General features: G+C 33.4%; 1 protein-coding gene across 3 annotated transcripts in view; it reads left to right on the forward strand.

The window, feature by feature from the left end:
* The window catches only part of Atg2b (autophagy related 2B), a 69,229-nt gene that overhangs the window by 1,192 nt on the left and 49,924 nt on the right, over positions 1 to 18,113 (forward strand). For 2 of the 3 annotated variants that reach the window (XR_003301755.2, XM_026399417.2), the window contains exons 2-9: positions 7,494 to 7,656; positions 9,873 to 10,025; positions 10,480 to 10,582; positions 12,132 to 12,294; positions 13,049 to 13,228; positions 15,782 to 15,878; positions 16,672 to 16,857; positions 17,911 to 18,065. Coding sequence is in view for 2 of the 3 variants with exons in the window: in XM_026399417.2 (XP_026255202.2) it covers positions 7,494 to 7,656; positions 9,873 to 10,025; positions 10,480 to 10,582; positions 12,132 to 12,294; positions 13,049 to 13,228; positions 15,782 to 15,878; positions 16,672 to 16,857; positions 17,911 to 18,065 (1,200 nt within the window). In the remaining variant the exon portion in view is untranslated. Of the gene's footprint in view, positions 1 to 7,493; positions 7,657 to 7,916; positions 7,973 to 9,872; positions 10,026 to 10,479; positions 10,583 to 12,131; positions 12,295 to 13,048; positions 13,229 to 15,781; positions 15,879 to 16,671; positions 16,858 to 17,910; positions 18,066 to 18,113 lie in introns of those variants that run through there. The other variant, XM_026399418.2, reaches the window with a different exon arrangement.

Below are 18,113 nucleotides of genomic sequence, written 5' to 3' on the forward strand. Positions count from 1 at the left end.
CGCAGATGTAAAAGCAGGCGTTGCGAAGGCGCTGAAGTTGCGATTCAGACGTTTTTATAGTCTGATTTACACTTGTCGGCCGTTGTGTGGGCACCTGTGGGTCGGACGTGTAGTGTTTTACTTAAAAAGTCTGTTTGGCCTTCAGTTGGAAAAGGTTAGAGTGTGCCATAGAAAAGCTTCAATTATGGTAACAGCTTATTAGGACTCTATTATTAATTTGTGCTAAGGAGTATGAATAAGCATATAATTGTATCAGTAAGTAGGTGACTTAAGCTAGAGTCTTAAATTAGTTTAAAGAGCTCTAGTTTGAGTAGCAAAAAGACGTAGTCCTACTCCAGGGTTGTCCAGGTTGCCAGAATTAGCCAAGTGATAGTGGAGGTAGAATTTACCTGAGGTCAATACGTCATATTGTACTTATATAGTCTAAATGCAATCCTTACCAAAAGATAGAAATTCTGATAGTTATTTTTGAATTCAGCAACCCATCATTCTATATTTTTGGTACATTTGGAATGGAGAATCTTGAAGGAGGAGGGTTGGGCATTTCTTTTTAGTGGGTTGGGATCAACCCAGGGCCTCTCACATGCTAGGCAAGTTTCCTACAACTGAACTTTATCCCCAGTCCTGGACATTTATCACATGTCTTTAGTAAGAGAAGTGACTAATATGTATTATTCTTTAATGTCTTCATATCCAAAAGATAGGTATTATTTCCATTTTATAGAAGGAGTTAAATAATTTGCTCAAGTCACATAGCTAGCAGGTGTTACAGTGAGAATTAAAATCTAATTCCTAAGCCTATGCTTTTTTTTTATTACATCACATAGTTTATGAGGAATCCAGTTAACAAAGGAACTGAACAGGTGCTTCACAGAAGAAATACGAATCGTCACAAATATATGAAAAATGTTCAACTTCTCTAGCAATTAGAGAAACACAAATTAAAACTACACTGAGATTCCATCTCACTCCAGCTATTGTTATTTGTATTCTTGATAATTTTTTTATTATCAAGAATACAAATAACAATAAATGTTAGCGAGGATGTCGGGGTGTGGGGAGGAAAGGTACACTCATACATTAATGGTGGCAGTGCAATTGATGCAACCACTCTAGAAAGCAATTTGGAGATTCCTCAGAAAACTTGTAATGGAACCACCATTTGACCCAGTTATTCCACTCCTTGAAATATACCCAGAGGACTTCAAATCAGCATATTACAGTAATGCAGACACATCCATGTTTATAGCAGCTCAATTCACAATAGCCAAGCTATGGAATCAACCTAGATGCCCTTCTGCAGGTGAATGGATAAATAAAATATGGTATATATACACAATGGAATATTATTTAGCCATAAAGAAGAATGAAATGATGGCATTTGCCAGTAAATGGATGGAAATGGAGACTATCATGCTAAGTGAAATAAGCCAGTTCCAAAAAACCAAAGGCTGAATGTTCTGTCTGATTTGTGGATGTTAACGCACAATAAGCGGGAGGGGTGGAATGGAAGAATAGAAGTTCATTGGATTAGATAAAGGGGAATGAAGGGAAGGGTGGGGAAATAGAAAGAAAGACAGTAGAATGATTCGGACTTAACTTTCCTATGTTTTTATAAGAGTACATGACCAGTGAAACTCCACATCATGTACAACCACAATAATGGGAAGTTATACTCCATGTATGCATAATATGTCAAAATATATTGTCATGCACATCTAAAAAGAACAAATAAAAAAGGAAGCCAATTAATGTTTATTGAGCACCTGTTTATGTCAGGCAGTATTCTAGGCTTTTTCATTTCTGTGGTTTTATTTCATCCTTCTGGGAAATCAAATGATGATATTTGAATTTTATACATGACTTCAGGATCATTGGCAAAATAATTTATGACTAGGCTTAATTTGAGGATTGTTGTGTTCTTGTAAGGGTTATGCCAACTAAAAATGCTACTGTCAAAGTTTCCAGTAATATTTGCAGCTGTTTATTTATTTTAGTGTGATACTTAGCTATAACTATTCAAAATTCTGTTTACAAATTCAGTTGCTTTTGATACTTGCTTTTACTGACTTTTATAACTGAAAAAATGATACCTACAAAGATTCGTAAATCCTAATGGAAGAATGCATCATTGGCTACACTACTGGTTCTTTTTTTTTTTTTTTTAATACTAGGAATTCAACTCCAGTGCACTTTACTACATCCCCAGTCCTTTTGTTTTTATTTGGGATAGGGTTTCATTAAGTTGCTCAGGGTCTCAGTAAGTTGCTGAAGCTGGCCTTGAATTTTTGATATGCCTCAGCCTCTGGAGTCCCAGGGATTACAGGTGTGTGCATGATGCTCGGCTAATGGTTCAATTCTTTTTTTTTTTTAATGTTTTAATTCTTAACTAATTTATGCATAGAATTTTGTTGAGATTGGCAGTGACAGTCCCTTCTTCCCTGATCTTGATCAGTTATTCTTGCTAATTAATTGGAAAGTGCTGCAGAATAAAAAATTAGATTTTTTTTCTCCCTAAACTTTTTGTTCTGAAGACTTTTAGGTTGGTTGGGATAGTCTTTCCATATTTTTAAACCTTTTGTAACCTGTGTAGATAATGTCTTCTAAAAACAGACTGTGTTTAAATAGACAGTGTTTTAAAAAAGTCATTGTTTTCAACAACAAAGTCATGGAACAATGGAAACATTTCCAAATATAGTTTTAAGAAGTATTCCCTCTTTATAGTACAGGTATCCTTTGAAAAGGCGTTATTTTCTTTTTCACTATTAAAATACTTTTTTTATTTTCAAAAGACAGATTAAATATATTGTAGTTTTGGGACCTGCAGGTAGCATATACTAATGGTAGCTGTTTATCATCATATAAATGTTTGGCATATTTAGAACTTACTTACACTGTGGAAAAGGGAACTGCTTATTGCAAAACTCAGCTTTTAAGAACTTGATGAAAAGAAAAATCAGAAAACCAGAAAGTTATTTTCACACACACTCTCTTTACAAAGATTCCACCATTTAAAGATCTGTTTTTAGTATATAGAATGTAAGCCTAAATAAGTTTCAGTATGCTGAAATGGAATGTTCACTTGAGGACACTGCTCTTAACTCTTCTCTGTGGTGGAACTGCTGGTTAGCTCTGTACAGATCTGAATAAGAGTACTAATGCCTATTTATATATTAACTTGTAGTACAACTTTGTAGTATAACCATTGAGACATTTAATGTAGAATATCTGATTTTCTTCATACATCCCTATGAATCATCTTTTATACTTCCATATATATATATATTTCCTACTTTGGAGAGAAGTACTTTAAACAGTTCCTGGTGGGAGGGGGAAGAGGAGCAAGGGGTTTGGAATGGTTCCGCAGTTGGAATGGGCTGTTTATTAGTTTCATGAGTTCCTTGTCTCTAGAAGAGGGCAAAACAGAGGAAATCTGCTTGGTAGGAGGTTGGACTTAAGACTCCCATTCCAAACCCTTTAAGAATATGACTTTAATTTTTTAAATGGAAGTTCTTTCATGAATGAATTAAATGCATGTGCTATTGTGAGAGGCTTAGAGATCTAATAGTGAACTAAATGAAGACCCTTTTCTCATAGGAATTCAGTGTGGTACAAGTGGATAGATATTAGCAACTCAGTACACCAAAGTCTTTTAAGTTCAATTTAATAATTTGTTTGCTTTGATATTTATGTCTTATTGGTATATATAATAAAATTGTTTTCAGTTCTAGAAATATTATTACCATTATTTGCCAAATGCTATAGTAGAAACTGGAGTGTGGCCTTTTTTTAAAAAAAATATATGCATGAAACTCATTGATGATAACAGAAAGCAAAATGGCTTTAAACAGAAGAGCCTTAAGGAAATCTACAGGAGGGCATTTATTTGCTGAGAATTTCAGGTGGTTCAACTTTTACTTTAAGAATTTTTGAATCACATGGAAGTGAACTAGTGGAGAAAATGTCACCAGACTACACAACAAGGGGTCAATTTGACCAAATTAGGTTTAGAAGTTTGTTCTGTTCATAGTGTAGAGTAAACTTTGGATTTGCACAGGTTGAATTTCAAAGTACCTTATGAAACAAGACAGACATAAGGGATTTTTGCCTAAGTGCACATAAGACTAAGTGCAACCTATTTAAACATGTAATTAGGCAAATTGCAGCTAAGTATACAGTGTAAATTCTTGAACTACTTTGTTAACATCTGACATATTTTCTTTTTAATATTATTCTTCAGTGTTGTAATAAAATTTTCTGAAGCATTATATTAGAAATTTTAAGTAGCCACAAAATTGGGACAGAAATTTTGGTTTGTAATGAGAAAAGAATTCCTCAAATCCATTTTCTTAAATGGTTGTCTAATGTTGACAGATTCCCATTTGCAAAGGCTAAGTCATTGTTTATGTACACTTAAAATGTTTGATGTATTTTTAATTGTTCATTTTAATTATAACACTAATATGTTTATTGTAAAGAAAAAACAGAAAAGAAATATGTAAAGTATGAAGTAATAGTACCTAATCCTATCTCTTCCAGAGAGAACAATATGGCATACAAATTTCGAATTTTTAATTATGATATATGAAACAAGCAGTTTTGAACTTAGCTTTTTTGTCTTACATGGGGGTGGGGAATGAAGGAGGAACTTGAGATTGGAGTGAGTTTAAGTTTTACCATGAAGAATTTTGAGGGGGCTTTGAAATATTCAAGTAGAGATGACAGGAGGCATAGAGGAGAATTGGAGTTGATAAAGACTGGAGCACCAGAGGGAGTCAGTAGTCACTGAAACTGGAAATAGATACAAAGTGGCACCATTAGGTTGAGAGATATATATATTTCTCTTTAAAAATTTTCTTCTTTCAATGATTAATGGACTTTTCATAAGTTACTTATTTTTCTGGTCCTCAGTCAGCATATCTATAAAATGGGCATTCAATACCTAATTCAGAGGGCTTTTGTGAAGATTTAATGCAATAATTGAGGTATAAAATAGTATAGTGTAGTGTCCTGCATGTAGTAGGTGCTAAATATTAATTGATCTAACTAAGTTCTTGCAAATTTTTATGCACTTTTTGTCCCTATTTGAATTCTGATGCTTTGATTTAAACTAGTGAAGATATATTCTTTCCCTAGTTAATCTTGTGGAATTATGTATTAACAAGGAACATGTAATTTAAAGTTTGCTTTTCTTCATACTGCTAGGCACACCTTGAATTCCTAGTAGAGCTCATCATGGTACTGTGTAGGCATTCAACATTTTGACAGTGTTTCCTTGGTACCAGGAACTATGTTGGTCACTTTACATGTACTGTTTCATTTGTGGTCACAATAACCCTATGAAATGAATACTATCCCACTTTTTTGGAGAGGAAATTGAGACTTGGAGGTTAGGAACTTGTCCAAAGCTACCCAGCTAGCTAAGTGATTGCATTAGGACCTGAACATGTGCTGTTTTTTTTTTTTTTTGTTGTTGTTGTTTTGTACCAGGCACTTGACCATCAACCACATTCCCAGCCCTATTTTGTATTTTATGTAGAAACAGGTTTTACTGAGTTGCTTAGCACCTCACAGTTGCTGAGGCTGACTTTGAACTCATGACTGCCCCCCCCCCACCCTGCAGCCTCCTGAGCTGCTGGGATTACACCGCACCTGGCTGTGTTATGTTTTAAAGGAGTGGTCCTCAAACATGTTTGCTTACTTAGCCCTTAAGAACATTGAAGCAAAACAAAATAATGTATTCCTTATACATTTTAAAATTGACTTAACATTTTTCATAAGTTAAATAATTGTAGATGATAATGTTGTGTCATAAATATTGATATAAAAATGTAGATTTTTTTTTTTTTTTTTTTAACCAGTAGGGTCTCAATTTCTACCCCTTAGCCACTTAAAAGTGTCAAAGCCTAGAATGGTAATACATGCCTATAATCCCAGTGGCTTGGGAGGCTGAGGCAGGAGGGTTGCAAGTTCCAGGCCAGCACAACAATTTAGTTGGGACCCTGTCTCAAAAAAAAAAAAAAAAAGAAAAAAAAGACTGGATATGGCTGAGTAGTTACATGCCCCTCGGTTCAATCCCTGGTACCTAAATAAGTAAGTAAATAAAAGTGCTCAAACAAACTTTTCATTAATAGTTGGAATTTTAACATATCTTTTTTTCATTAACTTCATATTTCCATTTTCCTCTCTAGAATTGTTATAATTTGTATATTTTATGCTTAAGATTTATTGATCATGCTTCCATATTTCTTTATAATAAAAAGGTACAAATTGAAATTAATCATAATTAGAAGTTTCTTGTTATTATTTCTTTTTAAAATTTTTTTCTTTTGGTACTGGGGATTGAACCCAGGAGTGCTTTACCATGAGCCACATCCACCTTGCGATCCTCCTTCCTGCCTCAGCCTCCCAAGCCACTGGCATTATAGGGGTGTGCGCCATGGCACCCAGCCTGTTATTATTTCTTTTGTATCATATGAATACTTTCTAGTATAACATTTCAATTCCTTGAGTGATCTCATCATCATTTTTAAATTAGTGGTAATTCTACAGCTTACCATATTCACCTTATCAATACCTTCTTCAATAATCATTAGGCTTTTAAGTGCTAAGATTTTTCCTCTGGATTCAGTTGTTATTATAATTACTATAAGTGTACAGTTGGTCAAAACAATATAAATGTATTATACATTTTGATAATTAAAAACTTATTAGAACTAAATTTCCTATTTATTTTCTGATGAGACACTCCTTGAAGATATAATTGATATATTTTCTGATGAGACACTCACCTGTTATGGTAATGTGTTCTTATGCTTAGTGTACACCATTGGCTGAACTATCTATATCCTCATGCTTAGATAACCTTCAAAATGAATATGGATGGGTTGTTTCTCCCTATACTCTAATTATTTCATGTATCCTTAGTTGAATACACTTAAACCTAGAATTCAGTACACCCCAGCATAAATTTCATTCTAAATTTTTAAAATAGATATAAACTTGAGAAATACTGATATAATAAATAAGAACTGAGAAATTTTACAGTAGCAATATAATTTAGTTTTCGGAGTTACTGGGATTGTCGTGTCAAAATAAATAAAAGCATAAGATAGGAAAGACCAGAAAATATATTACTGGCCCTGCTTCTACATACAGTTGCCTCTGCATGTGTTAATTTGCTGGTTAACTTTGAGCCTCTGGTCTCAGCTTAAAAATCAAACTTTCTCTGGAGGTCTGCTGTTAGTTAGCTCCAGGTTAGCTTCTGTCATGTGCTTAAAAGAGCCATCTGTTTCCTCTGTCATGCAACTCGTCATTCTTTAACAAAGTTTCTTGTATGTTGTATACATCTTAATGAAAACCAAATCACCTTTTATCTTGGTCTCTGCTTTCTTTTCTGTGCTTATTCACAGGTATGGGCATATTCATATCTTGAAAAAGTTAATTTTATGTTCTTTGTGTGATTTCAAAATGAATTTGGTTTTTCTCTTTAGTGTCTCAATGAAATCCTGGAGTCAGCAGATGCACCTTTAGAAGTCACCGAAGGATTTATTCAGTCGATTTCTCTGTCAGTTCCGTGGGGCTCCTTGCTACAGGACAATTGTGCACTGGAAGTAAAAGGGTTAGAAATGGTCTTCCGACCTAGACCTCGTCTAGGTAGGTTGTTATATGTTCCTGTTTTATTTGCTTCTATTTTTACCCTACAGAGATTGAGAAAGTAGCCTGATTGATTTATTGATTTTCATTGTGTTTGTAAAAATTTCAGTTGATAAAATATTAGGATTTGGTTCTTTGTAGGATGTGTGTGATGAAAATTCTAAGAGTTGTTTCTTTCCGTTTACTCACAGGAACTTCAGTGTACATATACTTTGGTTTATGTAATTATTTGTTACTTATTATCTAAAGTTTTAAAGATTCAAAGTATTGCCACTTAACAAGGAAGAGTACTCAAAGCTATTCTGATATAAATAAGGTGAGCAGGGAGAAGGGAATGCTCTTCTTGAGAATGTCTACTTATAAATGTAGAAAAAAAAATAGGATTGATAAATTTAGAGGAAAAGTATGCAGTGATAAAAATTTTAATCCTATAACGTATGAAACTCCAAAGTTTAAATTTTGCTTAGTAGAATTATAGTGTTCTGTATTTTGAAAATTGATAGTATAATCATGGATATCCTCTTTAATAATCTGATATTTAATTTATCAGAGTATTCTCTATTTTAACTATGATGGGTATATATAATACTTCCCTATGAAAAGTCAAACTTTGAAATATTTTTTCCTTTTAAAATATTCCATTAAGAGGACTTATAAATTCCATTTTGGAAAGCAGTAATTTTTCTAGTAGTCTTCATTTATTTTGAATACCTAAGGAGGTATGATGGAATTTTCTTAGGAGGGAAAATCTGGAAAGAATATTTTACAGTTCATTTGTTTTCTCCACAAAAGATGTTCCTTTGTATTACCTACACTTATGCTAATTTCCAAAGTTATATCATCTGCCACCTCTGCCAGATTTCCTGTTGATCTCCTCAGCTAGGAGATGATTCTTCTCTTGGCTTTTATGATGTTTTCATTTGACTCTCAGTAGTCTTCTATTAATTCTTCCTAGCTATGCTGTATTTCTTCTACTACTTGTAAGCATTCCGAGGGCAATTCATAATTCATTTTTCTATGCTCTATAGCAGTTTAGCAAACTCTGGCCTACAAGATAAATCAAGCCTGTTACCTTTTTTTTTTTTTTTTTTTTTTTGGTACTGGGGATTGAACTTGGGGACACTTGACCACTGAGCCACATCCCCAGCCCTATTTTTGTATTTTATTTAGAGACAGGGTCACACTGAGTTGCTTAGCACCTCTCCGTTGCTTAGGCTGGCTTTGAACTTGCAATTTTCCTCTCTCAGCCTCCGGAGCCACTGGGATAACAGGTATGCACCACTGATCCCAGCTTGTTAACTGTTTTTATAAATAAAATTTTATGGAAACACAGCCATGCTTTTTTAATTTACTTTCTACTTTAGCACTATTGTAGGAGAGTTGTGATAGAGAACATATTGCCCACAAAGCCTAAAATATTCAATATCTCACCCTTTAGAGAAAATTAATTGCCTCTCGCTGGGTGTAGTGGTACACACCTGTAATTCCAGCACTAGGAAGCTCAGGCAGAAGAGGCCAGCCTCAGCAACTTGAGACCCTATCTCAAATAAAATCTAAATCACCCCAAGTAATCTCCAAAAACAAAAACAAAAAACAAAAAACAAAAAAAAAGAGAAAGTTCATTGAACCCTGCTGTGTAGTATTTAGAACAGTAACATACATATACAAAAATAATTCTTGTTGAATGAGTGTATGAATTAATATTTTCTAAAAGTAAAATATATAGTGAAATCACATATCGCTGGAATTTTTCATGTGATCTGCTTTTTTAAGGTGGTATTTAAATCTTAAGAGTAATTTCTAGAATATTGTTTCCCTGTGTAATACCCTAGTGTTAAAAATCTATTTGAATTGAGGCTATAATAACAGATCTGCACAATACATCAGAACTAGAAAAAAATGATTGTTTTTTCGAAGCCTCCCTGAACTCATTAATTGACTTTAAAATAAGTGTCATAAATGCAAACTTAATAACTATATATTAATAATAAATCTACTTGAAATATGTTAATTTTAAGAAATGGGGGAGGGGGAAGTATTAGGGTAGGTATGGCATTGATCAAATTGTATTGTTACACTGTATGCATGTACAGATATGTAGCAACAAATCTCATCATTATGTACAACTATAATACAGCAATAAAAAAGTGGGAAATTCAAAGAAATGGCATTGTTGAAATTTTGAGAAATTATGGATTAATCTTTATTTTCTGTAGCAACTGGTTCTGAGCCTATGTATTGGTCAAGTTTCATGACCAGCAGTATGCAACTGGCAAAAGAATGTCTTAGCCAAAAATTAACAGATGAACAAGGAGAAGGATCCCAGCCTTTTGAAGGGCTTGAAAAATTTGCAGAAACCATCGAAACAGGTTTGACATTATTGATCATCTCTAAAAATTCAAATTTTATTTAGCAATTTAGTACCTTAATAACTTAAGTCTTGTGTTAGGCAGCCCTCTTGGAGTGTTTTTTAAAAGAATTAATGTTCTCATTTCAGAACTTTACAATTGGGGTTATTTCATTTAATTGCAATTATTTCCCTAGTCTCTCATTTGTTTGATTTATTACATTTGCAAAATGATGTGATTGAGTTCAACAGACAGTGTTAGTGACTGTTCTAAGTATACTTAGATACGTAGCTTGGGTACGTGTTCAGTAAGTGTAATATCTATTTTAAAACTCAGAATTTGGGACTTTTAATGGAAAGAAATCTGGCTTTTTTATTTTGTAAGTTGTTATCAAACAAATACTTTTTCTTTTATTAGAACTTTTTATTTAGTAGATAATATGGTTCTTCCATTAATGATTAATTGTTTATTCTAGTACTAAGAAGAGTAAAAGTCACTTTTATAGACACTGTTTTGAGAATTGAACATGTGCCAGAAAATTCCAAAACTGGAACAGCCCTTGAAGTTCGAATAGAAAGGTAAGAATTTTTAAGAATTTGAAAATAACTGTATTCTAACTCTCACATTACATTTCAAAATGCTGGGCTGGGAATGTGGCTCAGTGGAAGAGAACTCAGTGGAAGAGAGCTTATCTAGCATGTGTGAGTCCCTTGGTTCAATTCCTAATACTTCAAAAATTAAAAAAATAAATTCAGGATGCTTTTGGAGACTAGAAGTGATGATATTAAATTAAAATACTACATAACATTGGAGTAAAGTGCTGTTCTCCAAGTTATATTCTAATTCCATTATTGAAATTACTATGTTAAATTTAAAGCAAGTAGTTTTCTTTTAGTTACCAAATCAAAGCTACAAGTATTGGAGTGCTACTAAATTTCAGGCTGTCTTGTGAGTTTGCGTTTTTTTTGTGGAGCAATGCAATATGTAGGTGGGTTTCATTAATGTGAAGGACTGGCTTTGCTGTGCTTAATCTTAGTGCTGCTTGATTGAGAGAGGGGGAAGGAAGGCACTGTTTCTTTGGAGAATTCTATAAGCATTAGTTTCAGGCAAATATCTGTAATATTGATTTACTTAAAAAGATATAAACATGTTGCTTTTAATTTTCTGTGTACCCACTTGGTAGCACCCCTATAAAAGCTTGAAAGCAGATTTATTTACATATGTACATCTGAGTGTTGATGTGAAGTCATATCTTCACCAGTGTTGGTGCTGTACACCTTGCTAAGAGAAATGAGCAGGATGAGGTATGTACACCAAGCCCCAAAGACACTTTTTTTTTTGTACTGGGGATTGAACTCAGATAACTTAACCACTGAGCCATATCCCCAGCTCCTTTTATGTTTTATTTAGAGACAGGGCCTCGTTGATTTGCTTAGGGCTTCACTAAGTTGTTGAGGTTTGCTTTGAACTCTATCCTCCTGCTTCAGCCTCCTGAGCCACTGGAATTACAGGTGTGTGCCAAGCCTCCTGGCCCCAAAGACCCTTTATATATTTATCTATTGGGGTCCTTTTCCAGGGTTTAAAGAGATGCACTATGGTTTCTGTTTTTCTCAAAAATACATCTGTTGTTAAACAATTATTGTTAATGATCTTTGAAAATAGGGGGCATTGCCTTAGATGGCATATTAAAACTGTTTGTAACATCTCATGCATTTGGAACCACATACTTTATCTTATTTAAAATGAAGATTGGTCACACAAGAATTTAAGAAATGTCATTTTCAGACTTGTGACTTGAAGCCAAATGCCGTCTCACTGTTACCAAGAGATTTTGGGAAGGAGTACAGGAATTGTTTTCCTTGAAGCTAACTTTAGGAAGTTATTAATTTTTTTCCTTCAATTTAAGAGTCTTATAAAGTTATTTTTCTTGGAGTTTAAGGTCTCTGGGAAATATTTACTGAAGTGTGATCATTCTGACCTATTTTATAGGCATTATTATAAGTACATTCTAAGAAATGCTAACACCTGAAAAGTCTCTTTAACTTAAAAGCTTTCCATTTTTTTATTATTGCAAATAAGTTGTCCCAGGAGTTTTGTTCTAATAATCTTTTTGTTTTTAATTTTTAGAACTGTATACTGCGATGAAACTGCTGATGAATCCTCAGGAATTAATGTACATCAGCCCACAGCTTTTGCTCACAAGTTACTTCAGCTCTCTGGAGTGTCTCTCTTTTGGGATGAGTTTTCTGCATCAGCAAAATCTTCCCCAGTGTGTTCGACTGCACCAGTGGTAAGAGAAACAGAATAATCCTAAACTTGATCATAGATTTCTCAAAGGTTTAAATGAGGACTGTTAAATTTTTCTAGAATATATAGTATGGGCTAAGTCTTCATCTGATTTGCAAGTTAACACAAATATTCAATATGGCAACATGTATTTCAGATATTTAAATATACTTGTACTTTTAATTAATGCCCCCCCCCATACTTTTTTTTAAGCTAGTTGCTATGTGTTAGTTTGACAGAGAAATGTTGGCAGAATTATTGGGGCAGAATGGCTCATTAGTATATAATCCTTTTACAGTATAAACTGGAAATTAAGCAATATTCAAATTTATCTCACAGAATGAACATATTGCTGAAAATTTATCTTACAAATTCTGCCTTTAAAAAAAATCTGTGCAATTAAGGAACTCTGTTAATTTCTTCCAAGAGTAAAAAATCTTTATATATCAGTCAATCCATTATTTACCCTTTACATTATTTCCCAAATTGGGTATTCTTAATTATAGTGTCTGTTAGGTTTTCTTACTAAATTGAGCAGATATTATGCTTTCTTCATGAAGTCCTTTCCATGTTGTGTTTTCATTACTAGCCCAATGTAGTACTGTTTTATTTTAGCTACCAGATATAGTTTATCCATTGTAACAATATAGTTTTGCATGCCAAATATTTTATTCTTAAGTTGACATTTTTTTTTGCATTCCAGTTTATTTACACTAAGCTTTTTAAATAGTTCCTTTATTCTTATTGCATTATTTTAGGAAAATGAGCCAAAGCTGTCACCTAGCTGGAACCCCAAAATTGTTTATGAGCCGCACCCACAACTAACTAGAAATTTACCAGAGATAGCGCCCTCTGACCCAGTGCAGATTGGTGGATTAATTGGTAGGTTGGAGTTGAGTCTCACGTTGAAACAGAATGAAGTACTTCCTGGAGCTAAGGTCAGTGTTTATTTTCTCTAATAAAATTAAAAGTATTCTTTAATCTATACACTGAGCCTCTGGTTGGTTACTGTAGATTACCCTGTAACAAAGGTATCTATCTGCAGTTTTGGAATCAGCATTTTATTCTCACTTGGACCTGGTATTTGGGGTCACAAAATTAAAGTGAGGACTGACTTGGCCTTACTCTTATGCAAGTCAGGTTTTATGAAGAGTTGCCTCCTACACTCACTCTTCCCGTTCTAACAGTCCAAAACCAAAAGCATGGTTTCATTGATTAAGATAACTAGATTTAATTATATAATAGTGTCTTTCTATTGTCATAAAATTAAGATGTTAAAAAGGAAAAGAGATTTGAAAAGCAAGTTGACTCTAGAAATGTCCATCCATATTTTGAATGGAATGACTTTTTATAGTTGTGCAATATTTGTGCAATATTTATGAAAAGATATTCACTTATTATTTTTTGTAGCTTTTTGAAGACATTGTATAAAGACAATGAAAGATACACTAAGGGGTATGGATATTACTATGGGAATATAGAAGAGGGACACACTGAATGCTTGTAAATATACATAGAAAAATTTTCAGTGTATTGAGGAATCCTCAAATCTTTTCTTGGATTGGGATGTTTGACTCATGTTGGAGGAGGAAATCTAGAATTAGAATGAAGACAGTTCTATTTCTGATTATTGTTCTCTTCCTTGTTTACTGACTTGTCCTACCTCAAGATGGTATAAAATTCTTTCACTAGGTTTTCAACTGTCTTCCTGAAATAATATGAGAGGCTCCTTAGGGAGTGGATAATTGCAGGTGTGTGTAAGCCCCATGGGAGCTCCCCTGCTGTGGCAATATCCTTGGGATACCCAGCACATCAGTGTCTTTAGGGAATGTATTTATCATTTCTTTAAGAAGGAAAAACTATAACAATAACTTTTACAGTTCAATTTTGATCAAATATATATAATTCTCAATATTTATGTTTTTGATTTTTGTACACACCCAAAGTTTTTAATATTATGTATTGATATGTATAAGTTTTTGTCATATGATACTTTTAGAGTTTGTGTATTAGGTGACAAATGGACACCTGGAAATTTTGTGTGGCAGCATTGTGTACCAGCAAATATTTGGTATTAGAGATACTATAATCCTTGTCTCTTTAATAACTTTTGTGTAATAAACTGGGTACGTGAAATACATTTTGTGTTTATTTAATGAAAATGAGTGCTAAATGGGAAAAAAAGAGTTCTGGAAATTAGCATTGAGAAGCATAGATCTTATAACCTTAATACAGAGTAGACAAGGGGTAGCTTTACAAGATGTGCTCAAAGTATTAGGTCTTTAGTCTCTTTCCAGTGTTCATTAAACTTAAACTTTTTAACTGTGCATTCAAAATGTTAAGAAAGGTTTCATGGGTTGGGGTTGTGGCTCAGTGTTGGGGCACTTGCCAAGTATTTGTGAGTCACAGGGTTCAATTTAGGTCCACTGACAACTAAAAGAAATTAATCACACACAAAAAAAGGTTTCATGCCATTTTTTTTTAGTTCTGCAAGAATAGTATACACTCAAGTAGTAAGTCTGATATTTTATATTTCCAATCTTAGTGTATGTTTTCAGCAATGCATTATATATGAAAGTAGAGGACTGCCTGGATTGATTTAGAGAGATTTTGTTTTAGCTACTGTGTTACACTGAGTTGAAAAATTTTTTGGTTATTTTATATTTCCAAAAGTAATAAGTACTTTGTCTTTTCTATGCCAAATTCAGAATCTATTTTTTTTTGTTAAAATACCTTTGTTTGTTTATTTTTATGTGGTGCTGAGGATCAAACACAATGCTTCACATATGTGAGGCAAGCGCTCTACCGCTGATCCACAACCCCAGCTCCCAGAATCTATTAATAACAAAATATTTTTACAAAAATTAGAATCCCAACTCTTGATTATCTATTCTAATAAAGATCAGAGATTATACTTTCAATGCAAAGAAAATATTAAAAAACCATTAAAGAATTTGGCCTATAATCAGAAGTATGTTTTGCTACTCTCCCTAGCCTTAATCAAGGGCATGGCTTAGAGTGTCAACAGTCAGTAAGGAGCCCCCTAAAACAGTCTGTGTGTAGTAGGGGGAGTCATGCCATGAAAGGAGAGAGGGCTCTTTATCTGGGTCAGCCTCCATTAAAATCTTGCTCTGCAAGTCACTTAATCTTGTGAACCTGTTTCCTCCTCTGTAAAACAAACAGTAGTAAGTAGAGAAAATATATACAAAGGCACCAATGCTCAAAATAAATGATAATGATAATTATTGTTTTTATGTCCAAGAGAGGATGGACATTGGAACACAGTAGACATCTATCTGAGAGGCACACTGCTTGGTGACCTTGAGGTCTTTTCCTTTAGGTTTGTGTGAATTAGTAGAGAGACTCTTAGGTAAAGGAATTCAAGATTAGCAGTAAATATTTCTCTCAGTGCTTGAAATATTACTGAAATTTATGGTGATGAGGTTTTGAAAGTATTCATCCTGAATGGTTTGTTTGTTTATTTTTTTAAGTTGGATGTTGATGGACAGATAGACTCTATTCATCTATTCCTGTCACCAAGACAGGTACACTTGCTTTTGGATATGTTAGCAGCTATTGCTGGACCAGGCAAGTATAATTTTGTTGTTATTATTTTTAGTTCTCTGAAACTTTTAAATTGAAATATATAACATACACCTAAGAAAGTTTATTATTTTGAATATATGAAATTAAACATATTGAAAATTAACAATGTATCATGTCCTAAAGAGTTAATTTGATTGTGTCTTTTTGAATTGTGCCAGCATGGCATATATTTGCATTCAGAATGTGTCACATTCTTGTTTCAAAATTGTTCTGACTGATTTCTTTGGTTGGGATAGTACTTCATACAAAGAAGAAAATGTAATTCTTGAACACAGTAAGTAGCATACATGTTAAAGTATTTTTTATAACTAATATATACTAGAGATAAGATTTTTTGATTCCTGGTTTGTTGCCTACAACTGTTATTTAGATTTCTGATTAATATTGAATAGTGGTGGGGGCTGGGGATGTGGCTCAAGCGGTAGCGTGCTCGCCTGGCATGCGTGCAGCCCGGGTTCGATCCTCAGCACCACATACCAACAAAGATGTTGTGTCCGCCGAGAACTAAAAAATAAATATTAAAAAAATTCTCTCTCTCTCTCTCTCTCTCTCTCTCTCCCTCCCTCCCTCCCCCTCCCTCCCTCTCTCTCTCTCCCTCTCCCCGCTCTCACTCTCTCTTTTTTTAAAAAAAAAATATTGAATAGTGGTGTTTTGCACTGCCTTATGGTCTTAAGTTGCCATTGGTATTGGATAAATGGGATTTGGGAGAGAAATGCTTTAAATAACTTAACCTTGAATTTAATTACTGTTCTGCTTTCCTTTTGTATACTTGTAGAAAATTCTAGCAAAATAGGGTTAGCTAATAAAGATAGGAAAAACCGACCCATGCAGCAGGAAGACGAGTATCGAATTCAGATGGAATTAAACCGGTATTATTTGAGAAAAGATTCCCTTTCTGTGGGTGTGTCTTCAGAGCAAAGCTTTTATGAGACAGAAACGGCTCGTACACCTTCTAGCCGTGGTAAGCAACTCAGTTGACACCAGAATCATACTTTATCATCATAGGTAAAATTAAACTTAATTTTGGCTTTTGTGAAAGGAGTTTAGCAGTGAAATAACAAAAGACCCATATCATTAAGAAAATTTTAATTTTTAAGTTTATCTAACCATAGTATTAATAGTGATGTGCCAGCACATGGTTGCTATTTTTTTATTTTGGTTTTTTCTTGTAAATGATGTTTTTGAGTAAAGTCAGTTTATAAAAGTGTAGATTTACACAAAAGATAAATTGGGAGTAATTATACATTTTTGTCAAATTATGTGCTCACATAATGATATACAGTAGATTTCTTTAAATAGGAAACTTTATTAATTTTTCCATTAATTATATCTAAGTATCATCATTACCCAGTTTACTTTACATTTACAGGTGTTTTAGAATATATGAGCACTAATACCATAAATAGTAAGAATTAATAAAGTATGGAATGTTGAACCGAATAAAAATTAAAGCCTTCTTAAATTTTGGCCATAACTACCTTTATTTGCATAAGGGTACAACAATCTCCAAAAGATGGAAGTGAAACATAAATAGAAGTCTCAATAATATATTTGATTCTTTTTTTTTTTAAAAGGAAATAGCTATATACATATGAAAAGAGAAGGCAATATATTTATACTATTTATTTATGCTGGAGATTGAACCCAGGGTCTTGTGTATGCTAATGACATTTTAACATGTAGATTTTTTTTTAACTTCTAAATTGTCATATGATGTTTTAAAAATATACCTTGTAAAATACTGGGTATTAAAAACAACAAAACAAACAAAACAAAGCTTCACAAAACCACTCAGTAGGAAAGCATAACCTTTCGTTAATTAATATTCAATTGAGTTTTGGCTATGCCATTAATAACTTGGATTCAAATACCCCATTGGAAGTAATATACATTTTGGAGTATCACTGTATATCAGTATTTCAGAAGAAGATTATATTAATGTATATTAGCCCACTTTAAAGTATACAAAGTGGGTAAAATTGTGCTATAAGTGATGAAGTTTAATTCTCTCCAGAAGAAGAAGTTTTCTTCTCCATGGCTGATATGGACATGTCCCATAGTCTCTCTTCTCTTCCACCCCTTGGGGATCCCCCAAATATGGACCTGGAGTTATCACTAACTAGTACATACACTAATACCCCAGCAGGATCTCCATTAAGTGCTACTGTGGTAAAGTATTATTTTATTATTTTATTCTTAAAAAGTTACTTCTAAAAT

This window comes from Urocitellus parryii, chromosome 6 (genome assembly GCF_045843805.1).
Source record: "Urocitellus parryii isolate mUroPar1 chromosome 6, mUroPar1.hap1, whole genome shotgun sequence".
Taxonomy (NCBI): Eukaryota; Metazoa; Chordata; class Mammalia; order Rodentia; family Sciuridae; genus Urocitellus; species Urocitellus parryii.